The sequence below is a fragment of the Gavia stellata genome, chromosome 3 (genome assembly GCF_030936135.1).
Source record: "Gavia stellata isolate bGavSte3 chromosome 3, bGavSte3.hap2, whole genome shotgun sequence".
Classification (NCBI taxonomy): domain Eukaryota; kingdom Metazoa; phylum Chordata; class Aves; order Gaviiformes; family Gaviidae; genus Gavia; species Gavia stellata.
Window position 1 is genome coordinate 57,676,568 of NC_082596.1, and position 24,764 is coordinate 57,701,331.

The following is a 24,764-nucleotide window of genomic DNA, read 5'->3' on the forward strand; positions in this document are numbered from 1 at the left end:
CTTTTATAACAATGGGTTTTTCTAATATATAACTAGTTTGTGGAGGAGCACATAGCTTCATTGTGAGTGAAGAAAATTATGCCTGTACGTTGTCAGTCATTTCCAAGGGAAGTTGGTCTACAAAAGACTGAAATATGCAGACTGAGGTAGTTTTTGAGCTGTTTAAAATGCCATGCCTTCTCCTCTCTACTTGAATCTACCCTGTCCCCTCCAAACCACACTTTATCACGGGAGTATTTCAGCCTGTATCAACCTCTCAAAGAATTATTTTTCCAATAATTTGTTTTGTGTCCAGATAATAAATCAAGTAATTTATTATTTATACATTTATAAAACAGCAAGCAGTAAAAGAGTCCAGACCTATTTTTAAAATGCACAAATAAGTGAGATTTTTATATTTTTTCTCCTTAACACAAAAAAGACCGAAGGCCTTACCTTCTTAATCTCCCTGGTCAGCATACAGCGCTCGATTCTTAGCACAGTGGAGATATCAATGTGTTCTCTTGAGATGGAATTAAGCCAAGCTGTAAAACTGTCCAGTGTTGCCAGGAAAAGGACCCAAGTGAACTTCAAGATATTAAATATCCTCTTGATGATGTTATCTAAGGGAGAGGAAAAGCAACAGAGAGTTAATGAACACAAATAGCTTTCATTGTATTTCTGCTTGGAGTTAGATTAATTTTTCCTTTATTGTCTAATAATAATAATCCAGGCTGCAAGACCCTGTCATAGTAAGGAATCTCTGAAGATGGCTGGAGGCCTTTTGGCTGTCTGGGCCACTTTCCTGGCTGTATGTCTAAGGCTTATCATCGAGAATCCCTTTTCCACCATGTAACTCCCTGGTCCTGCAATCGCAAGTCATATAAACAGTACCTGATTTTAGAGAGATGCTGTATGCACAGATCTGCCAAATGAAACCCAAAGATTTGGGCATCTCCTGAGAGCTATTAAACATCCCCGGCTCCTGTGATCTCAGCTGCTAAGCCAGTGTGTTGAGCTGAACCCCTTACCTGTCTATTTGCTTGTACATGTTGCTCTCTGTACAGTTTGCCTTTTGTGCTTGAACGTTGCTTAGCTGAGTTTTAAAGTCTAACCTGCCTAAAAAGTCTTTGAATCTCTGCCAGTTTTCCAACCACCTAAACACACCTCTCTCTACTGTTTCCAAAGTCTCTCTTTTTTTTAAATAGGCTGCACTGTGTCGTCAGTGATCTCAGATCAACTAGCCCAACTAAGATAAATCATATAAATAATTTATAAAACATTACTCTTGCACCATTTTGTCAAAACAGTACACTTTCCCATGAGTAGGGCTTATGGGTTTATACCAACTTTAGCTTTATTTTGCTCAACACAGCTGTCTCAAGTTAATTTCTCATTTCAGTAGTTCCTTTAGCACTAGCAACTGCATTTCTCACCCAAAAAGCAGCACTTTCTGCTTATTTTTCTTCCACTCGCAAATATACACACCACACTACAGTTCTTACATAGTGTTGCACAAATACTAAAAAGTTTCTTTCCAACTAGCCAGTTACAGAGCTAGTTGTCCCTGCTAGGCTGCAAATCACAGAGCACTAGCTATAAAGATCAATTTTAGAGTAACCAGCCTAAAAAATAACAGAAAACCGTCAATAATCTGCCATGCAGGGACAAAATGTTTGAAGCAGATACTAAGGAGCCAATCTATATGCTAAAGCATGATGCTTTCAACAACCTCACTTCTTAGCCGTACCACAAGATGGCACGCAAAACTTTGTGGAGTTCACATTCACTCCTTACAAAGAATGCAAAGGTATTTTGCTATAATAAAACAAAAGATTTCCTATGGAGGAACACACACGTGTCTCTGGGTGTGCAGGCAGGGTTGTATGCACATACATGTGGAGAGAAACCAAGGAAAAAAACCCATTAGTGGTACATTCCTGTAAAGTGGCTGCTGAAATGGCAGTATGTATGATTTACTTCAGCAATGCCGTGGAACTGGTCTGGTATCTCTGAATGTAAGAGCATTTAGCCCCCTTCACTTGGTCATATAATTATTTCAATAATATATTGCCCTTTTTTTAGGCTTTTCTATGACATTTAGAATTGGAGATATTTTATGATTTGTCTACTTAAATTTTATTCACTCATATTTCAATGTGCAGGTCTTGAAGCTAAGGAAACCTTGCCATTGGAAATTAAATGTAAGGCTGTTTCTACTTCAAGGAGCATTCATTTCCTTTGAACTCCAGATAATATTATGAATGGGTTAAAAGAAAACATAGCACTCATACTCAAAAATATACAACATATAACTGTTCTTTTTTAACCCACACTCTTCCTCTCTAATATGTAATTTCTGCTACTGACCTCAGGAGAATTGCAGCTCTCAGATTAAAATTATCTTTATTACTGACCACCACTGGCATGCCATAGTCTCACCACAGCGCTTTGCCAAGTACTTCCAGTCTAATCTGAAAGGCCATTATTCTCTCTGGGATGGAGGCGATTTAGTGTACATTTTTAATGATGCTGTAGCTGTTCTGGTTGATTTGCTGTTCTTCAAAATTTTTAAAAAATAATCTTTTGGGGATCAACTGCATCTAAACATCTTCAAAAAGGGAAAAAAAATATTTATTTTCAGCAGAGACTTATTCTAACTTAAAGGGTCAAATGCAGAGAATTCTGTCTCTGCCTGACAGTGTGAGACAGAATTTGATTGAAGGTTAATAATGATACTAATGGTTCATTAACCATTACCATCTAATTTTTCCAACCATCTTCTTTAACAAATTTTACCTAGGAATGGTCAAAGTATTTCAATGAAAATATAAAGCACCTTAAATTGACTATTTCCAATATAAATTAATTATAAACCTCATTATTATAAACCTCTTTCTCTAACTGCTGTGTAGCACCAACGGTATTTCCCTAGAGATGCGTTTGAGTGATTCATTTCAGTGTTTTAATATAGGTAACTGCATCGCCAGTAAGTAACAAATGAAAAAGTCCCCAAAACCCCACCAAAAAACCCCTATAACAATGCAACTCATTTGTTTGAGACCACTGCTCTTGTGAGAAAGAAATTACATCTCCCACATCCTTGCAACATCTTCTACCTTGTGGCTCACTCAGGGATACAATTCTAATTGAAACTGTGGGAACAAATTTTAAATAGAGAAGAAAAATAGCTTTTGAAGACCAAGTGTCACTCAAGGTAAGCCATGATGAAGACTTACTTAAGAGAAGAGTCTGTTTTCTTCTTTTACTCCAGTTAGAAACAAAGAGCCAAGCTTAGATTTATGATCTATTACACTTCCTTGTAGGAAAATTTTCAATATGGGCAAGATCTTGCAAACTGCTGGCATTTCCTCTGTTGTGCAAAGCATCCTTAAGTCTGATTATGAATGAGAATGGGTAAGATAGGGAAAATCCCATTTTTTTAGAGGAGATTATTGCACGTTCCTCAATGGGTGAGTACCAGACAACAGCACTATACTAACCTTGCTAAAACACACTGAAAAAACACAAGGTCTTTGTGCTAATAATAACATTTCAGACATTCAAAATCAATGGAAATTTTAACACAAGGCTGTATGCAACCAGGACTGGAAGCTAAGCTTAGGTGTAAGTTGTTCTGTAAGTAAAACATGCATCAGGTGATCAAGTTTGATCCTGCAGATGTGTTTACTAAAGTGGGTAGAGAATGTGTGCAGTAGCTAATAGTCCAGGAGTAGAAGTTCCTATGCTCAGGACTTTTAAATCTGGCAGTTGAAAACCTGAAAGTAATAAAGAAGTTCTCACTGCACAGGTTAGAGTGGATTTTGTGGCTTTTACGCAAGCCTGGGATCACTGCAACGTTGTCTCTGTGATATGCTGCTTATGCCACCAGTCACAACTGCATTTTAACAGCAGAGAAAGCCTCCTGCTTTCATACCTGGTCCATCAGATTTCTTCTTGACAGGTTCCTCTTCACTGTCTTCACAGTCCGCATCAGTACCGCCTATTGAAAACAATGAGCGAAACAGCAAGTGTTACACCTATAGAAGTGCGGGTGTAAATGCCATTCAAGCTAGAAAATGCTACAGCTACTAAGCAGTAGTGACTGGTTCCTCACTCACCACTCTAACAGAAAGCACATTTCCATTTCTAAAGGACTCAAGTCAGGGGACAACCCAGTCAACAAGGGTGTTCACAGATGACCACCCCTCTCTTAAAATTTGCAGTGGCATTTTTTTACTAGGCAGGCTGCCGAGCAAAATCATCTATTGGTGTAAACCCGGGCAATTTCTCAGTCACATGGCTTCCACCCTCAGCAGCCTCACCTTCCGCTGACTCTCACTCAAGCTCATTTCTTCAGCTTCTGCAAAGGGCAACTGATCAGTACTCTGATCTTCTCCTGCCTCTGACCCAGCAAACCTGAATGAATTGAGTGGGACCTTCAGGTTGAAATGAAGCAGCAGAGTTAGTTTGAAACTACCACGTGCTTTTATTTAGGCCTGTAGCGGAAGAGTGACGTAGGGTCACAGGCAGAACTGAAGGACAGACAAATGACTCTCCTTCTATCTAATATCCAGTAACTGGAGCTACAGCTTCATTGGCAGCACTCAATTTATAAAGCTCCCTCTTTTCAACAGGGGAAGATGCCAAATGGAGGAAAAGTCCAGCTGACTCAGCCTGAATGGGCCCCCCTCTTCCCCATCTGTACCGACCAGAAAAGCTTCTGAATTTCTATTGTCTTGCTTAAAAAAGGAGCAAAAGATGAAGAGATATGAACCACTGATTAACTGTTTTTTTCAGAGGCATGAATGATTTTACAGTGCCAGTAACATTCAAATGTTTTCCTTTTGCTACCTGCTGAATTCACTGTGAATTTAGGAGTTCATGGATATTTGGGTTCCTCAGTGACTACAGCATGGGAATTGAAAAAACATTTCTTGATATTCTTCTCATGTATCAACTCAAGCTTCTTTAGGGAACAATGTAGGAAGTGTGGCAAAAAGAAATGATATGTGGCTATTTCATTGAATTTTTCTTACATCTCCACTTGAACTACAGCTTTTCAGGAACTTCCTCATGAAATAGTTCTTCAACACAAAACATAAGTCTGTCACATGCAAAACTTTCCCTGCTAATACACATTAATTTATTATCAAAATGAGGGACTTTGAGCAACCCTAGAAAAACCTGGAGAGTAAGATAAACCTTTTTGAGGTGAGGGAGTGAAAGGGTAATGTCCTTGCTCTGCCTGATTCTGGCCAGACACATGGTGTTTACATTCCCGTATTCTGGAGAAATGTTGTTAAGGTTAGGTTTATTCGCTTCATAAAGTTACACCTTTACAGGGTTATGGCTTTCTCTTCCAAGTACTCTACTGCCACAAATGTCTTCATACAGCCGATGTTTTCTGCAATGTGTTGAGTCTTCCTATTTGGCAAAAGTTCTGGGCATTGTGTCTTGCAACTCCATGGACAACACATATATCACCTCTTCTCCTTTATCTCCCTCAGTGTGCGTTGTGTAGAAAGAAAGGACTTAGCTATGTCTGGCCTTGTCATGGGCTGGGGCAGGGAGGGACAGCCAGCCAAAGGCAAATTCATTTTTCCAGTTCCTAGCCAGAACTGAGAGCACTTGCCCTCTAAAAGTCAGCTGCTGTTCTCTACCAGAAACAACAGGCAGTCTAGTTAACACTACATTTTTTTAAAATACAGAAGTCTACCTACCATCCCCAGATCCTTTTCGCCTTCGCTTCTCCTCTTTCCCAAAACTTTTCTTCTCTTTGCGCCTCTGTCGGAGTGCTGTTTTAGGGTCAGTAATCCAGGCCTGATAAACAAACTGGAAGGAACAAACTCATTTATTTCAAGGTTCTTCATGTTTTGAGAGTAAGCCATAGAATAAGCCACAAAGAGAACTATATAGTTTGAGTAAACGCATTCAGATCTGCAGGGGTGAGGAAATATTTTGAATCCCAAATCAAACACCTCCCCTGCAGATCTGCTGAGTTTTCATGTGCTATTTTTGTGAGCATAAAACCAAATGTGAAAACACTTGTGGGTGAACCGTTTCATTAGAACCCACAAAAATTCATGCTCTGAACTTTGGGAATTAATACCCTGTTGTGCATATGGACTACTTCACCTCAATCTCTCAATTTAATTCTGTATTTCTACTTTATCATTTTAAAGGCAAGATACAGAGTAATGGAAACTTTAAGTGCCGCAATCAACTAACTAAAGTATCAAAAGATGTAGTGATATCTCAGTACAGATATTTGTGTTTGTACCTTTTTCATACTTCAGGCATTTTTTTTCCCCTCTGCAGATCCCAGTGCAACATTTACAGATTTGCTGTCTATGCACAGTCCCAAATCTAGCAGTCAGGAATTCCTCAAATTTCATCCTGATTTTGACACTGGCTCCCTTTGTTGCTTCAGATAAGTCACTTATGAACCCTCCTGCTACTGTTTTTCCAGTTGTAAAATGAAGACAGCAATACTTACATATATATCAAGGGGATTTTATGGGGCCAAATCCTGCTCACAGCACTCACTCAGATCAACAGTCTGTTGACCTGTATGCCTACATGAAGCATGGAATGGGCCCAAAATATTTATAAATGCTATAGCAGTAGGAAAAAAAAAGTAAAAAATAGTTACCCAAAAGTAACTTTTTGAATAGTTCTGCTCAAGCTGTGAAGGAAGGTTACAGAAAAAAAGCAGTAACACTTGTGTCTTTTTTCCCTGTATGACGTAAAATGTGAATAACAGAAACTAAAGTAACTGTATCTTCTCCACAACTCTTTAGGACAAAAGATGTTATTTTGTTTCTTTTATGGGTTTCATTGAAAAATGGTAATCATCTTCAATTGGCACTGCGTTGTTTTCTATTTCTAAGCAACACAGGCTGGTAACAGAGACAGGGCAGGGAAGCACACAGATGCAGGCATGACCGTGAAAATAAAGCACAGTAACAAAACAGCTCTGTTGGTTCACAGGACAAACATGCAGACAATGACACCACCACACGTGTATCTCAGTGAAGCTGGAACTGCCCCTCATAGTATAGAATGGTAAAATTCCTATTTGGTTTATTTATATTTTTAAAATTTGCATACACAAATTGCTTTGGAACATTAAAAGCAATTTTTTAAAACTGTCAAACTGACTGTAAATTAATTTAAAAGGAAAAAATATTTTGTTCTGTTTTGTGAATGTATACCACAATGGAGAGGAACTTATTTTGGTACTGCTGCTAAGAAGATCCTCTTCCAAATCTCTCAAGGCCTGTACATTTATTTTTATATGTCTGACTTGTTCAAAATGTGTGGGACCAGAGGCACTGTTTTCTCTTTGCTTTGTAATAGGTGTTTTCTAATGAAGGTGATCTGGGGGATTGGTGATACTTTAGTGAACTAATAGTGTATTACTGAAAGTCAGAAACTGTCAACATCTGCTACTGAACAGTTAGCTGATAAACTGTACACTAGCTACAGTCATAGTGTTAATGAAGAATTTTGAAGTAAAAGGCAGACTTGGAAGAGGATTAGAAGAAGAAGATTAGAATGAAGAAAGGGCATTTGATTAATAAATTTAATGTAACTACTTATGCGAAGCAGTGGATATTTTAAGAGCTAACTGGGTGCATACATATGTATTACTAAGATTTTTACCACTGGACAAACTTTAAATGCAGTATCTTTTAGGCTTTGGAGCTGGTATGCTCAATCTGTAACTCTCACTCCTTACAAATACCATGTTACGTATATGGAGTGTAAAATGATACACAGTGCTCAAATATAGGAAATGCTAAATGTATTCAAGGAGGACAAGAAAGACAATGCACAAATCTTTTTTATGATGATGAAGGCCAGAAAAGTAGAGTGCTAAAGAGGAGTCTGGAGCAGAATGTGTGTTTTATAAACCTTTTACCAGCTTTCTGAGATCAATTACCATGGTGTCCGTAAGATACATGCATGTGACCATCTTGTATAGCACTATCAGAAGAAAACGAGAATTTGGGTCTGCATTTTCTCTCTGGGGTTACACTTAAAAAAAGATAGACCACTTTTCTTGTGGCTTGACCACTCCAAAAGTATGAAATGTATTGCGTGTACTAGGAATGAAGCTTTGGCTGTCATTATTTTTTTTAATCATTCATATAAGAGGAAAAATGCAGACAAGGACAGAGGTATGCATTACATCAGGAACTATGGGATGGGTCACATACTGAGCACTCGCAAAATGTCAAGTACCTTTGCTGCTTTGATTAAATACTGGAGAATAGTTTTGGGAAGTTTAATGACAGACTTTGGCAAGGCTAAAATGGCTGAAGCAAATTTCCCAATAGCTCTCTATAAAGAAGGACAAAGCAAGAGCAATTAGTAGAAAACAAGAAAATATTAATAAAAAGTACCTGCTGAATGTCTGTATCTATATTATTAAGAAGAAATTTACATTCATAGACTCCAATATGAAAAAAGATCATTTGTGATGTTCACAATAAAATTTCAGTAGGATGATTCTTAACTGCCTTCATTCTCTAATAAACAAAATCTCCAAGTTAACCCTTGAAGTCACTACTGCACACAATTTACACTAAAAGAAAAATCAACAATTAAAAATAATTCTTTAGCAGGGTCTACAACAAACAAGTTCATTTTGCTAGTATTTTTATTAAGACCATGTACATGGTGATGGAAGGTGAATAAGGTGACCAAATGATGAACAAGCTGTTCATAAACAAAAACAATGTTCTGTTCTATACAACACCTCTCCTGCTTAAAGCCATCCAACATCTTCATGTTGCACATATTGCAGAACTGGCCACCTGTACAGAATGTCTCACCAGAATTTTGAAATAAAGACCAGATCCTCCATCCTCAGATTAATAGTTTCAGGACTGAGCTTTAAAAAATAAGACCAAACAAACAAAAAACCCCAAACCCAGAGTAAATGAAAGAATCTTATTAGCTTCTGACCTCAAGTTTAGAACTCTTTAAAACCTCAGTGCTTGGCACCAGCACATCTGAACAAAATGTTGTCACCAATTTTTTTAAAAATCAGCAGAAACAAGAATGCAAACTTTCCTCTATACCTGCGTGAAAACCAGAAAGAAAAATGACCTAGACATTCATGACCCATTTTTGTGGTCCAAGGTGAGTTAAATGCAAAATATAAAAAAATTAGTGCAAATAGAAGAAAATAAAACTTACTTATCACATTATTTTTCATCCAGGTATTGTTTTGCCTTTTTTAAGGTCAGGAAAAAATCCTTCCATGTCATTACCATGCAGGCAGTTTAACAAGTGTAATCAGTTTGTAATGTGATGTAAGTATATAAACTAAAGGCACATTGTATCAATGAATTAAATAAAATATTTCTTCTTGTAATTCAGTAATGTCATCAGGGAAGCTTTGTTTGAAAGCTATTGGCATAAAGAATAGAAGAGCATGGAGGCAGTTTCTTGCTCTTGCTTGGGCTGGGCTTTCAGTAATGCACTAGTTCTGCATTGATGTGAGCCTGCATCTGGATGGGAATACTCATCTAGAAGAAGTTACCCGTTTGCTTAAGCTTTTAAAGTTACAGACCTGAAAAAGTTCTGTGGCATTTCTGAAAATTCTTCAACAGGTAAAACTTTAATCTTACGAAGATTAAAGCAATCCTATATGCATGAGTATTTCACTAACTTCTTCACCCAAGTTCTTCATTTAACCCAGTGAATCCAATACCTGGTACTGTCTAACATCAACCAGTCTATATGTAGGAACCCAGTTAGGAAACTTCAGCTATCTTTCTAACATTACAATATCCTCTTACTTCAACACAGTCTGTTACTTAAAATGCAAACGTATTAATTAACATTATGCTGAAAAAGAAAAGAGAGAAAGTAATGTGGTCTCCTCTTGTAATTTTAAATGTTAAGCTGTTTATAACCCAAAGATATATTTCTCTGGTCCACTAGGATCAATAATAAAAAAGTATTTTTTTTAAAGTACGTATTCTTTACCATGAAAAGTCGCTTATTTTTGGGATCATTTCTTCATGGAATGATAACACCTACTCTAAACCAGAAAACCACTGAAGCATTGTACAGCAGTGCCAGAGGCAAGGCAGCCTCCTCACTTGTCTTTCTTGCAATGCAGAAAAAATAAAGCGCAGATTCTCAATCTTTGTTTTTGTATTTTCGTCTTCCTCAGGCATAAGTGAATGAAGATATAATTTCACTATAGCTCCTGTAGAAATTTGGCAATGCTTAAAACAGGCAAACTTGCATTTTAAATTGGCAGGAAATTTCATTTCTAATACTTTTCAGGTCTACTTTAGATGCATTGGCTGCTTTAAGATATGTGCCTGTGCTATGAGAAGCCTACATTTTTTTCCAGATGTCAACTAGAAGGCAAATTAACATAAAGTACCTGAAATGCAGATTTTTTTCGAGGCTCTTCCTCTTCTTTTTTCTCCTCCTCCTCTTCCTCTTCACTATCCGTCTCAAACAAATAATAATTTCCACTTCTGACCACTAAGTGAAACAAAATATTTTCTTATTTTTCTGAAAAGTTCTATTCTCAACTGCCCCAAGACCTATGAACAGCCAGCCAGTCATTTAAAAATTCAGAACCAGGAGAGGTGAAAACAGAGAAGAAGCAAGAGATGAACAGGTCTCAGGTATTTTATATGATGTTAGTCTGCGATACTTTGGGCATGAATGGGAACTAGACAAGAACTAAGGAAAACTTGACCATGATAAGAAAATGTAAAGAAAAACTTGAAGTATATCAAGTTACTAGGTTACATTTTTTAGAAAAAAATGGCAGTTAAGTCTAAATTAATCGGGAACTGATGGTTATTTGAGGGACTAAAAAAAGCCCAGCAGGTAAGAAAATGAATTTTCATCAACAGTACCACTGGACAAAAAATACAGAATTTCTCTTTAAAATGCTGAGGCATTCTTTAAACTATGTAATGGGATGGTATTAGTTAATGCTTTCTTCAAACATTTAAGCTTTGATAAGGTAATGGAAAACCCTGGTTTGTTTAAAACAAATCTCTTGGATTTTATTAACATGATCACAAATGAGTTTCAATTTTTTGCCCATGGATTCAGAAAGATTCTGAAACCTTGATACAGTAAAGATGCACAGTGAATAAGCTAGGCCTTATATCCTTGAACAGAAGCAATGTTTTTATTTCTCAGATGGTAACAGGCCTACATGAATGAACAAGGAAACAAACAAAAAAAAGAAAAATAAGGTAATGAGCAAGAGAAAAATCAAAATCACAGCACTACATTCAGCAGTGAAAACTGGTAAATAATTTTCACATTTAAGCTGAAATATTTAAAGGAACAGTTACTTAGATGAAATGTCTCACAATCTGGTTACATGAAGCAACACGTATTTATATTGAAAATTATATTTAACCCTCATTATAGGTTTCTGGAAAAGTAACAATTGCTTTAATTCAATCATACCTTGAATTCTACACAGACCCTCTGCACAGATGACCACACGTAACTACTGTAGAAACCTCAGGGTAAGCACACTGTGAAATTTGCCAGAACTCTATTGGATCATAACTTCAGCATCTAAAACTTCCTCACAGAAGGAACGTTGTGCCTCATGTGCCTAGTTATGACTTTTAACATCAATGAACGCCCCGCAGATGGACAGAGAGTCTACTTCAGCAGTTCTAATTGCTGAACTGATGTGAAAAGAAAGTTTGGAAATTTCTTGGATCAAGCAAATTAATTATTTGGTACAGGGCCTTCTAAAAATGCCCATTTAAAATGCATTAAAGAGATGAATGTATTTTAAAAGCCAGTTGTCTGCAGTTCTCTTTCATTATAAAGTAACTCATAATCAGCAACAGAAATTGTCCACACAGAACATCAGCAGGATAAGGTCTGATATCTAGGGGAAACCTCTACTGCAGTGCGGTTCCTTAAAGGCTCAGAGTAGCACCTGGTCAGACTTGGAATGCTTGAACTGGCAGAAAACAAATCTACAGTGATCTCTCTCCAAAATTTTCAGGTTAAAGTGTATCTGAGGGGACACTATAATGTAGCAGTTATATCTCTTTTACAACTGAAGAGGGAGGTATGATTGAAAAGCAATAATGCATTCTTGCACACATCAAAATGGAGTAAGAAGTGTGTTAGTCACCTACAGGGATTACTAAAGAGACCAAATTTTACTAGTAAGATAATTCATGGCCAGACTGGACTTGGGGCCCCCCTCTCCTACTACAAAACATGACTTTCTCCTACTGAGGAAAGGGACTTGCAGGCTTTCCTTGTGGAATGAGATGGAGGAGCCATCATCTGCTTGTGCCCAGGACAGCTGTGAGCACCATCTTTTGCACTCCATCAGACACAAATCTGTGCCCCAGGAGAAGCTCAGGATCTCGAAGAATGTGGCCCTAACTCCAGCTGATCTTTGTGGGGCTCCATATGTAATCCACAAGTGCAGGGGGAACCATACCTCCCTGCAAGGGAGAACATGACTGAGCATCAATGAGGAAATCCTCACTGATGTTTCCCATCTGTCCTACTCAGACCCAAATTCATGACTGTGTTTTAATTCCTATGATATACAAAAGGAGGTATCCTTCTGTAGAGTAAAATTATAACAAGTGGTATAATAATAAAAATTCAAATTAAGCATGAGAAGTGACATAAAACTTTGAGCTTTAGCGACCTCAATATATACATCTATACAGCCACAGCCACAAACCCATTTGCGGAGAGAAACAGACACGTGCAGCAGAATGCTGCAGAGTTACAGCACAGTGTTTCAAAAAGAATAGATGGGGAATATCAGTCTATTTCCAGTTTGTATGCCTGTGAACACCTACTGTAAGTGCCATGGTTCAGTGAGTGTGGATGCAAGCCACATGGCAGGCAACCACTGTTTGCAGGATCAGAGTCTGTGATGTTTCCCACAAGGTTTTGCATTATTGCAGTAAATAAATTCAAGAATGCTCACTGTTTAAATACCAAAACGCAAGTTGCCACCTAAGAACATTAAATAATGAGGGTGAAATAAGTAAAAGCCAAAGTCAATGTCTCTCTTTGAGCAGTTATTCTTATTACAAAACCAGTGGTGAATAAACAAGAGACCATATCCCATTCCTTCAAAATCACCATAGCTTGAAATTCTACAGTAAAAACTTGCAAATTATAGGTTTGATCTGTTTTGTCATTGTTGTTCTTAATGAAACCACAGGGCAAGAAGTTTATTTTCATAAGACTTTTGAAAAGGGATAGGTCTCTCTAAAGTGGCAGTGTGCCCTTTAGTAAAATAAAAATAGAGGCACAGTTTATTTGTGACTTGATAGAAATAAGCATACGACATTCTGTTAAACGCTGTTGGCAAATATATATGCTGGAGTTATAAATAAATACACATAGGTAAATAACGCAGTATGTAGATATGTAAAAGTATTACTTGGACTAACTCTTTTAAACTTAATGACCAAGCACAATATAGACATTCATATTTAACTCTGATCTGTGAATATTTTTTAACTCTTCAGAGGTTATTAAATAGTTCACGTCTGATTTCCTTCAACAAAGATCCAATAGGAGGATATTTGATTTGAGATTGCAGTCAACTCAGTTTTCTTGTTTTACCCAATCCATAATATAAGGAAGAACTCTCGCATGCCTGGACTGGGCTACAAACAAAATAAAATATCATAATGCAACAATGATATGAGTGATACAGGCTAATAATTTCTTGTGCAGAAGGCTGAACATATTTTTGCTCTCAGATAAACACAAAAAAATGGAAATAACAAAACAACAGGCATCAACAGTACATTAAAGTGTGATCAGAGACAAGCAGCTGAGCTCTACACAGCCTAGCCCTGGGAATAGTCTTGCTGCCTTACTGCGGTACTCAGATTTCTACAGCTGACAGTAGAATGACTGATGAACCATAAAAAAAGATGTATGATGTGTGTCTATGAAAAAGAAATTATGACTAATCTTAGAATGCACTGGCAAACCTTCACATTTTTAAATATATTGTGCTTTGCAGCAGGGGGGAGTTGAGACTTTTGAGGCCAAAATAGATTCTTTTTTGCACATGTTTATCTGATTTGATATTTTTCTAAGAATGCCCAAAGTATCATAAGATAGCTATGCTTCCAACACACAGAAGTTCAAAATCTGGTTAAAATCACTCCTTGAAGATTTGGAAGTAGAAATCATTTGTTGAAAAAAACAAGCCTTCTATCAAGTCACAATCATAAAACCAGGCATAAAACAAACAGGTCATGGGAATGCCTTCATTCTGGTCAAGGATATAAGGGTTAAATCCACATATTTGTAAAATGATTGAGAAAACCTACTGGAAGCATGATCAACCCAAGGCCGCCACCACAGCTTTTTTTTGCCCTTGGCTTTCTCTTTGTCTGCTTCTCCTAAAATAAAATATGTCCAAATATTAATTTTACAAAATAAGAAACATGTTTCTTACACTGATTAATAATTTTTAATTTATCTCAAAAGAGCTAAAATTTCATGAGCACATCAGATGTCAGATCTACTGAATACATTCAATACTAAAATCATTCAGAAGCATGACCACTAAGTAGAAATACTCTGGTTTATGCAGCAGTTAAAACAGCATTCTACTCCAAAACAGCTAAAAAGTTCAGTTTTGTGTTTTAAAACATACAGTCACAGTTGACTGTAATTTCAAGAAGAAAATATTTTCCCTCCTCTCAAACACCCTTACATTTCAGGCTCCAAAAATTTTAAATCCAGTAAGTGCTGATCCCAAGTCAGTGCTAAAAATGTGGCACTAGACAGGTATAATTTTTTCTGTTCCCATATTTTAAACAACATTTAAAAGTATACAAACATTTCAGTGACTGAAAAAACCTCACAGCATCCAGAAAACGTTGCTGGAAAAATGTGGATGCTACCTATTTGCAACACTGTGGTTTATAGATAATGACTTTGTTCAAAACAAACCTCTGTTGCTATTCAGCTCTTTGCCCACAGCCTGAAGTTAACCAAAACTAACCTCAAAGCAAAACATTTTCTCTAAACCTTCTTGCAGTACAAAATCCCAGATTTTTTTTGGCTGAATCAAGCTCCAAACTGATACTTAGCTAACAACATTCACAGTTTTGAAGAATAATTTATCACTTGTCCAACTATTAGGTCTATTAGGTCCTTAGCGCTCAACTGCAATTACGGTACAATGGCTAATGGTACCTTCATCATCTTCTTCAGAAACCTTCCGAATCTCTGGCCCCTCTGAGGACTCCTGGGTCATGCTTAGCATCCTCTCTTTACCCTTTTTGTATTTTTGCTGCCTGGCTTTGATGCGATCCATTCTAGCAAAAGAAAGAATCTTATTAGTTTCATGTCTTCACCCTTTTTGACTCATCCTGAAAAACAAGTGTTAAACACATCCATACACACACACACTCTCCAAAATTTCTAAATGAAATATCCATTCCACATTGGCATTAATCCTGGCCTTAAACATAAGGAGTTAAATGGCTCTGAAGGGGTTGGCTGGAAGGGTCAAGCCTAGACGTTCGCTCACTGGTCAGTGAGAGCTGGGTTGCCTGCTATCACATGACTGCTTTACCTACTCCCCCTCAACTATCTTATTATAATTCAAAAATTATAAGCTCCTGACAGCTACAACACAGCAAATGAAGCTCTGAGAAAAAAGGACTTCTGCCTAATGCAGCGGTTTGCCTGAAACTTGCCACTCTGAACCAGGGATGTGGCTGTTCCTGCACTATTTATGCTACATATTCATCCCTTAACCTCTCATATGTTTCACATATCTAGAAATTCAGAAGATTTAAACTGTTTAAGTTTTGTCCAGATGTAGGTAAGCCTTCAATTCTTGCAATCCAGTAAAGTTAGCACAATCTGGTCTTTTAAGACTTCTATGTTTTCACAGTTTGAAAAATGGTAGTAAAAAAAATTGGAAATCAACAGGAATAAGTTCTTTCAATACAACTGGATTAGGGGCAAATGTTTCACTAATTTCAGTGATAAAAATGCACTTAAATGCTTTTATTAATCTGTCCATTTGTTAGGGAAGAACCACCCAATTAGAGAGGGGAAAACTCTTTCATCTCCGCTAGTTGCTATTATTCAGTAGATGATCAGGTTTCTTTCCCTATCATTCATCTGCTGATGAAGTCACGCTATGTCAGTCAGGACAACCTATTTGTTCAAAACTTCTGGCCATGCTGACGGTTCTCTTCATCCTAACCAGTCTAAACTGTATGAAGTACCGATGCACATTATTGAATGAACTAAAACAAGCACCCTCTATTGTTGAAGTCAGACATCCTGCAAATATAAACGAGTAATTTTTAGAGAAACATAGATTAGCTTTGGCATTATTGCAAGCAGTATCATCTCTTTGATCTTAAACGCTGCAGAATTAACAGAAAAGAACGATGTCCAGGACAGGCATGTCCTGTCAATTAGAATAAGATTGATTGAAGCGCAGGGCAGAGCCAGGAACAGTCCTATACATCATCTGGTGCGAAACCCCAGGCACGTAGGTAGGGAGCATGGTCCCTGCAACTTTCTGATGCCTCTTCAGTTATGCAGGTGTGGAAGAAGCTGTCAGGAGTGGGCTTTGACATCTGGTTATGAGGCAGTTACAGCTTTTCATGCATGGTGGCGGAGGGGCTTTGAAAGCTTTTTGCGGTTATAAAAGAAGCGTGCTGGCTGCACCCAACAGAAAGCGGAGTGGCTTATTGGCTGTGCAAAGAGAAAGGATCTCCAGGCCAGTTAAGCTGAATGCAAATATTTTCAGTGAAGGTAAACATACGTATTTTGCATTCAAACACTAGAGGAGGAACCACAAATGAAACTCAAGCAACAGGCATCCAGCAAATTTTACCAGGAATACAGATACACAGAACAAAATCCTAAAGTCAATGAGAATATTGTTAATCACTGCAGCAGGGCCAGGATGTTACTCAGCTTCCTTAGCCCATAGTGGTTTCAGGCTATTTAGGTGGCTCTTAACTACAGCTTCCCTAACTCGGCCCCTTGGTCTTCCAATTTCTGGGGTTTTTTTAACCCAGTTCCTGTGCCTCAGTCTCCTATTTTCTAACCACCTAGGCTTGCACTTTCAAGTGAGACAGGGTTAATGTGGCACTTCTGATTAGTAATCTGTCTACCCTTTTAATGAGTTTCATAAGAGATTTGTATTTGACTGTCCTATTCTTCTGAGAGACGGGGAGAGACAGATTGAGAGAACAGCAGGTTAATTAGTTGAAGGAAAGAAAGGAAAAAATACATGTTTTTTTTTTCATCTGCATTGCATGCATTTGTACTACACAAAATAGGATAACCCAAAACTACAATTGAGCTGGACCTCTAACAGAGAAAAAATATAGCACAGATACAGATCATCTATTAAAGAGAAGACTGTATGGTCATGTTGCTATGATACTCAGGTGTGGAACCGTTAAAAGCTGATCTTCTTAACCTGTCATTAGTGGATTTCTAAGGTTTAGAAGAACCTTCAGAATAAGCAGGAGGGTTCACATTTTCTCTCTTGATTTATAGGAAACATCTGTTTCCATCACAGTTTCAGGCTTACTGAGGAGCAGGTAAGTCAGTACATTCCACTCTGATTGTTTATGTTACCCTCACAACCTTTGGTCCTAGAAATGTAATTCTATGTTTAAATGAAAGTTTAGATCCTGCAGTATGCTGTCTTTTTGGAAAAGAAGACTCTAAGGCTACATAATATTGAAATACCTAAGATCTCTGAACGCCCAGAGAGCAATTTCTGTAATTGCAAAATCATACTTCAAAACCTAATCAGCATTTCTATAAAAGAAGGTGCTAGATAAATACCAACAATAGGTGAAATACATGCATATGTATGTGTGTGTATATATATATAAAAATACATTAAATACATACTGTCTTTTCAGTTGATCCATTGATTTTTTTTCCTCTTCAATTCTTGCCTTTACAGCCTTGACGATTGTAGCCTGGAAAAGCTCAGCACCCCTACAGCAGAAAAGGGGGCAGAAGAAAGGAAAAAAGGAGAGGAAACATTAAATATTTCTAAGTTTCCCTTATGCCAGCTAACCACAGAGAACTCTGTGTTCCCTCTGTACATGACCTCATCTACATAAAGCAAAACTAAACCAATGCCTGAAAGAAATAATCAATTATTCCAGAATACTGATCTGTTTACAGTCAATCATTTCAAGATCTGGGGCCAAATGTTGTGATCCCTACTCAGCCTGTAAGTTCCTCTAGCAGCTGTTCAAGGAATTCAGTTTCCAGTCCTCAAAAACACAGAACACAGGTGGGTTCAAGGCCAAGTTAGGACTTATTGCACACCTCCAGGATTTGGTCTTTATAGTCATTTCAGTGTTATAATCACCTTGTCCCTCTGCCTTAGCCCCCTGTTAGTTGTGAGCAAAGTCCAGGTTTATCCAATGCCATGACGAGCACAGCTTCAGCGTCACTTTTATCCTCTGAACACTACAGTGCTTTCAATCTGATGACACAAATCCTTGAGCAAGTTTCTAGTGTGCCAAAAGAATATGGCTTCTAACTCCATTTCATTAGAAATGTAATTGACTCATTGATTTGGATGTCTAGATCACATGTCTTGGCCATTCTTCGTTATTCACTCGTCACCTCTTGAAGACTCTCAAAGATTCTCAAAGTCTCTCAAAGGAGTAGCATAGATTTAAAGCCTTTGTCAGGAATTCAGTAAGAACAGCTATAGTTTCAGAAGTCTACTTCTAATTAATTTTTCAACCATGTTTTCTGCGAGATTAATGATTCTTCCATGTAATATGTAGGATAACCAGAACTGCATTTTTTTCAAAGGAATACAATCAATACTGGCAATCATTATTGTCCCGAAGTATGGTAAAGTCCAACAAAGAAGGACGTGTTTTCCTTAGCAACTTGATCACTCCTAAATTCTTACGGAAAATTGTTGCTGGATCCTCATCGCTATTGTTTGAATCACAATTTAATCTTATTTAGGTGAGGAATTTGTATTTCACAATATTAACTTAACTAGAAGACAGGCTCAGACCATGCTGCCTGAATCCAAACCTGACCTCCTCTGTCGTTCATGTAAATTCAAGGCTTGGATTTTAGCAAGCCAAGCAGCTAGCTAAAAAATTTAATTATATCACTATATTTATATTATCCTCCTTCCGGTAATATCTCAGCACTTCCTGGTCATTAATACATTTATCTTTAAAAAGCTCCTGACACAGGCCAGTATGTCTCGACTTCTGCTGCTGGAGAACTTAAGCCTGGGTAGGTTCAGTAATTTACCAAAAGACACAAAGCTGGAAGTAGACACCAAACATGTTTCTTCCAGCCCAGCCCAGTGCCATTTATATGAGCCTGCTCTTTCCTTTTGGATGCAAACTTTCCAAATTAGGAGGCATTTTGATACTAATGATTTTGCTTTGTGCTATTTTCACTGTGAACACAGCATACAAAAAAGCTACAAAAAGGCGGTATCCAGCAACCTTGGGCATCAGCAGTGAAATTCCCTACAGAGCAAAAGTCTGAAAGATGCAATATGGGATGGAGGTTGCCCTGTTTACAGTGGTGAATTTTGTTCAGTATGGGCAGCTAAACATGTCCCATGTTTAAAGTAATCCCTGGAGGGGGAAGAAGAGGAAGATAAAAAATACTTCCTTTCAGGACATGCAAGCCAAATTTTGTCCTCAAATACAGACAGAAATCAATGTCCATATGTTTTTCAGGGAAAAAAATACGCCACAATACATTTAATCCAATATTGACAAAAGTAATTCCTTAGAAATCTTACTGAAATTAAAAACAGAATTTCATTCCTGGTCTGCGTTCTTATCAAAAACCAGAAGAATGGTTGTGTTAGTGATAGCTATGAGTGGATGCTTGTGGGAAAGTATAAGTAACAGGCGCAAAGAGGGGGATACTTCCTTGCCACACCTAGTCAGTGTGCAGTGATGTGACACTTCCTGAGTGTCTTCCCAATGGTCTTCCTGAGCCAGATGTCATTACTTTCCTGTATTTTTCCTCATGTTACGTTTTTGGAGTCATGATTTCTAAGGCCCATTGTCTCAAACAGGCTCTGACAGCAGTGTGGTTTTTTTGCAAGACTTAGGAACTCTGGCATTTGCTCTCACACAGATTGATGATGAGAGAATGCTGCACACACACCAACTTTCACAGCTTTTAATAAAGGCTATGAGAGCAGCAGATGATGTTTGGTAGGAAAGATGGCTTAGTTTCTGTCAGATTCTCAATTAATTTGTTTCTTCATGCGTGCTTTGTCAGACTTGGGTTTGCAATTAAGAATTTAGCATGGATTGTTTAAAACAATGTTAAATACCAGGACTCTTTTGGTACTACCTATCATAAACAAATAAATACCATAGCCATGAGAGACTTGAGCTGTTCCATTTAGTTTTTTAAAACTTTATGTTACCTTGATGCTAGGATCTGAGAAGCTTTTATATCTGCAACGACATGCAGGAAGTAGTAACTCATGAAGACTCTTCTTTGCAGCAGCAGGAAAGCAAAACATATACTGTCCCAGATGATACCTGCTTCTCCACTGGGCAGTTTACAATCTAGATTGTTGGTTGCTGGAAAAAGACACCATCAGCATAAGGACTGTTGTATTAAGTATTCTTTTATAATGTTTAATCAATTAAATAATTTTAGCCTTTAAAATTATTTGAATTGAGGTCCTTTAATTAGATTTTTGTTAAGAAAACTGACATGCATTTCCATTTGCAGTACACCGTATTTGCTTTTACAGCAAACTGGAAAGCTTCCAATAGTGTGATATACCGTGAAAATGGAGAATTCACCAAAAGTGAACAATTTGCAAACAAATTCACCCTATCCTAATAAGTACTTGAAAACAAAGATTGGGAAAAAAGTATTTTTTGTTAGCCTGAAATATTTGATTTCAGTGTTTTCTGAAATGGCATGTTTCAATTTCTTTTTTTCATTTCAAAGTGACTTTTTGTCTCATTTTTCTGTTAAGAACTCTATCAATATGAGAAAGAAGGGTTTCATTTTTGTCAAAATAATTTTTTTGACTGCCACCACTAAGTATTTTTATTTTTCCTGTCCACAACTCAGTTCAATGTTTCTTTCCATTGCATAAGAGAAAAAATATTTGAAACCACAAAACTGCTTCCTTTGGGGTAGGAGGAGACAGGCAGAGAGGAAATCCCATTCCTCCTTCCTCTAGATTTTGGCTTGGGCTATTTCTTTCTTTCTTTCTTTCTTTATTCTTTAAAAGACAGTTCTCTTGGGAATATTAAAAAATTAAAACTGGGTTTTGTGGAGCTAGACTATAAACTAAATGGCCTATGCTGTCCTATAGAAGGGAGTAGAAGGACTCAAGGGAACGACTCTGTCTCAAAGCTGGCTTTACAATCAAGCAAGCTAGTCTAATAGGTCTGGAGGGTCAAAGCTCCAAGAGCTTCAAAGCCTGCTGTGCCCATCCCCTGGGGAGTCAGAAACCTATGTCTAAGTTGCTGTTGCTGCTCAAAAAGTTTTGGGTGATACAAGAACTACTGGGCACCATCTATCTTGTGAATTTGCATCTTCATATTTCCTTTCTTTTCCCCTACTTCCCATTTATCTATTAGGATCAGACATGAAGACAGGAATTCAGAACTTTGCTGCAGATTCAGCAGGATGAAACAGTTCCTTTAAATTCAGCAAAAAACACTGAAAAAAATCAGGTGTTTTCAAACCGTCAATCCAGGGTGTCAGGACAAAGTGGAGCCAAATTAATAGCTCACTGAGAGGTGAAGTGTCTTGCTCTCCATACTTCATTCCTCCCTTCTCTCATCTTCATCCACATACAGTATCCACTCCTTCCTTGTTATCACCACAAACATGAGAATAATTGTAAAAAAAAAAATTGCCTAAACTCACTATGCCTGCAAAAAATTACCACTTTTATGCCGACTTAGCCTCTTGCCGTTTCAGTGAGCGGAACTGGTTTACCCTTTGAGCAACTGAACGTAAGGCCTGGAACACAGGGGTGTGTGGGAGTCTGCAGCTGGGGAAAGGTGCCCTCTCCTTGCAGTGATGGTGAGCTGACATTTTAGCTCAAGTTGTGCAGTGAAACCATACCGTCAAGTATCACATCACCTGCATATACAGGGAAGCACCAGTATCACCAAATTATTCATCTACTGCAAATGCTGATTGTGATTATGTGTGCGGGGGTATTGATAGTTCTCTCAGCATATGTATCTCCTTTGGTTCTATAAAATATTTTCAATATTCGTTCTTGCTAGTCAATATAGGACCAAGCTGTATCAACTGAACTTGCAGGTGTGATATTTTCACAAGGTAGTGTGTCAGGAGGGGGCACAACTTAAATACAGTAGAAGATTTTGAAGGTGATTCTTTACTGATAGAAAACTATGAAGAAAAATGAGCTATACTTACGAATACGGTAGCCTTTAACTGTACAAGCCAGGCTAAATGCCTGAATCAACCAGCAACTATTCTTAATTAATGATTCAATGTAGCCACATGCTCCTATCTAGAAAGTGAAAAAATAGTTTCATATAACAAAACACAGCATAAATAAAGATAAGAAAAGTATTGTACCTCTTTACATTACATGAGAATACTGTGACTGCCATTGGCTGTATTATATCTCATTAGTAAAACAGAGATTAGAAGAAAGAGTGTCTTTACCAGTGACACACATCACTTTTAAATAGCAAGAATTTGTTCTTTTGATTATCAGTGAGACAAGAGATATGTGGGGTTTGTTTGTGTTTTTGCAGAGAAAGTGATATGTCTGGCACATGATGCAATGCGACAGCTAAGCAAGTTTTATAAATCACTGACTTAATCTTGCAAACATACATGGACAAGCTTAACACACGCGTAGTTCCACTGAATTCCCAAGCATAAAATAAAGCACATATGTAAGCATTTAGAACATGTGCAAATTCAAACCACCCATAAATCAATTTTATTTCAGTACAGTGACTTATATAAATGTAAAAAGAAAAATGTCTGCTCTTTCCAGTCCAGCACTAAAAATGTTCAAAGCTAAAAAAGCAATTGCCAGGAATAAATCTAAATTTATCTTTCAAAAAGATTTAAATTACTGGCTTGTCTCAATCACCTATCAGTGCCACTGCAAGAATCTGCTCTAAAGAGTTAATTTGTGTAAGGAAACCTTTAATATTTTGCAGAAGAATTTGACATTTAATTATCAAATATATCTGTTTTCACCTGAATTTCACACTAGTTCTAAAGCAAATGGGAATACAGTTTGTAATTTTGTAGTCAACTTCACTAATTACATTACATCACATCACATGACAATTGCATCTAGTACTAGGCTTGAAAATTCTAGTTTTAAATAAAAGGTTTAATTAAATGTGCACTATTTATCGACAGTATGACTAATCTTGCACTTCTTACTCATTTCTCACTCCACTGAGATTTTCACAAGACTTCTATGGAGAGACTTTACTAGGCAAAGAAAACAGAACCTGGCTCTTTGAAAATAAATTGTGAGCTTTCACTGAGCCTGACCAAATACAAGGGTGCACATTTTCCTATAATGTATATGTGTTACTATTCCCTGGATATGCACTTGCAGTTTCTGAATTAAAATGGAGCCTGCTTTGTGCTTGCAGAAGGCTGTGGTCCTGAAAAAGTATTTTTAATGACCATTCAACACACTGTGCACACTTCCAATGAAACCACGGAAGTGCTCAGGGCAGAGGAAAGGCAGCAGCTACTTACCGAGAGGATGTTCTTCATTGTGATCACAAAGACGTTGTAGGCAATTAGCCAGTCCCAGTAACGCAGAATGCTCCTGATGGGCTTCAGCAACAGATCTCCACCAAAGAGAAGGAAATAAAAGCAGGCTACCAAGTAACCCATGCAGAATATGCTGATCCTTGTAGTTCCCGTTATGAAGATTATAGTAAGCACAAACCAGAAGAGGTAACTAAATATTATCACCTTATACATGTCTAAGTATGACCTGGAAGTTAAAAAAAGGAGAAAAAGTTACCATTTTCTGAAGGCAATGCTACCTTTCCTACACCTGTGCTACTGGCTGACACTTACGCCTAAGGTCTGCTGAGCGTTCTCATCCCACTTCAGCATTCAGGCACCTGCTTAAGACTAACACCAAGGTCAGTGGGTCTGTCCGGCTTATGTACTCAATTCTAGCTCATTCATGTGCATAAGCACCTTGCTACACCCTGTCAGGGCACTTTGCATCACGCAGGATCAAGCCTTGTATCATGAAAGGGGGAAAAACATGTTCTCACCAAAGCTCATGATAGAGTGCTATTATCTGGCAATACTACATATGCAATTTAAAAGCTGTCTGAGATCATCTTTTAAGAAGTCTGAGCAATACTATAGCAAATCTATCTTCAAAAGCCAGCTACAGTACTCCGCTGCAAACAATTCTGTATTTATTGATGACTGCTAGGGAATTCAGTCTGGTTAAAAGCCTAGTTTTCAAAGACAGCTGCTAAAAGTATTTTTCTCAGTGGAGATCAACTGTAAAAGTTTTGAGGGGTAAAAGGTTTCTACAGAACGTAAATGTGACAGAATTTACTGAAACGTTTGCCAGGAAGCTACGAGACAGAGCTATCTGAAATCAGCCTGGCCCACAGTGGGAAAGAGTGAGAAATAATTTGGTATTTTCAGATTCCTTAAAATCTTGACTTAATATTGACTCAGTGAGCTTTCAAATAAGAATATCTGCCAAAGGCAATATCAAATACTAC

General features: G+C 37.6%; 1 protein-coding gene across 1 annotated transcript in view; it reads right to left on the reverse strand.

Moving 5' to 3' along the window:
* The window catches only part of PIEZO2 (piezo type mechanosensitive ion channel component 2), a 322,465-nt gene that overhangs the window by 32,819 nt on the left and 264,882 nt on the right, over nucleotides 1-24,764 (reverse strand). Inside the window, exons 27-37 of the mRNA XM_059815888.1 lie at nucleotides 23,761-24,004; nucleotides 22,438-22,534; nucleotides 20,444-20,603; nucleotides 17,908-17,997; nucleotides 15,205-15,326; nucleotides 14,331-14,402; nucleotides 10,394-10,497; nucleotides 8,230-8,328; nucleotides 5,703-5,814; nucleotides 3,917-3,982; nucleotides 436-602 (exon numbers count right to left, since the gene is read on the reverse strand). Coding sequence (XP_059671871.1) covers nucleotides 436-602; nucleotides 3,917-3,982; nucleotides 5,703-5,814; nucleotides 8,230-8,328; nucleotides 10,394-10,497; nucleotides 14,331-14,402; nucleotides 15,205-15,326; nucleotides 17,908-17,997; nucleotides 20,444-20,603; nucleotides 22,438-22,534; nucleotides 23,761-24,004 — 1,333 coding nt within the window. The remainder of the gene's footprint in view (nucleotides 1-435; nucleotides 603-3,916; nucleotides 3,983-5,702; nucleotides 5,815-8,229; nucleotides 8,329-10,393; nucleotides 10,498-14,330; nucleotides 14,403-15,204; nucleotides 15,327-17,907; nucleotides 17,998-20,443; nucleotides 20,604-22,437; nucleotides 22,535-23,760; nucleotides 24,005-24,764) is intronic.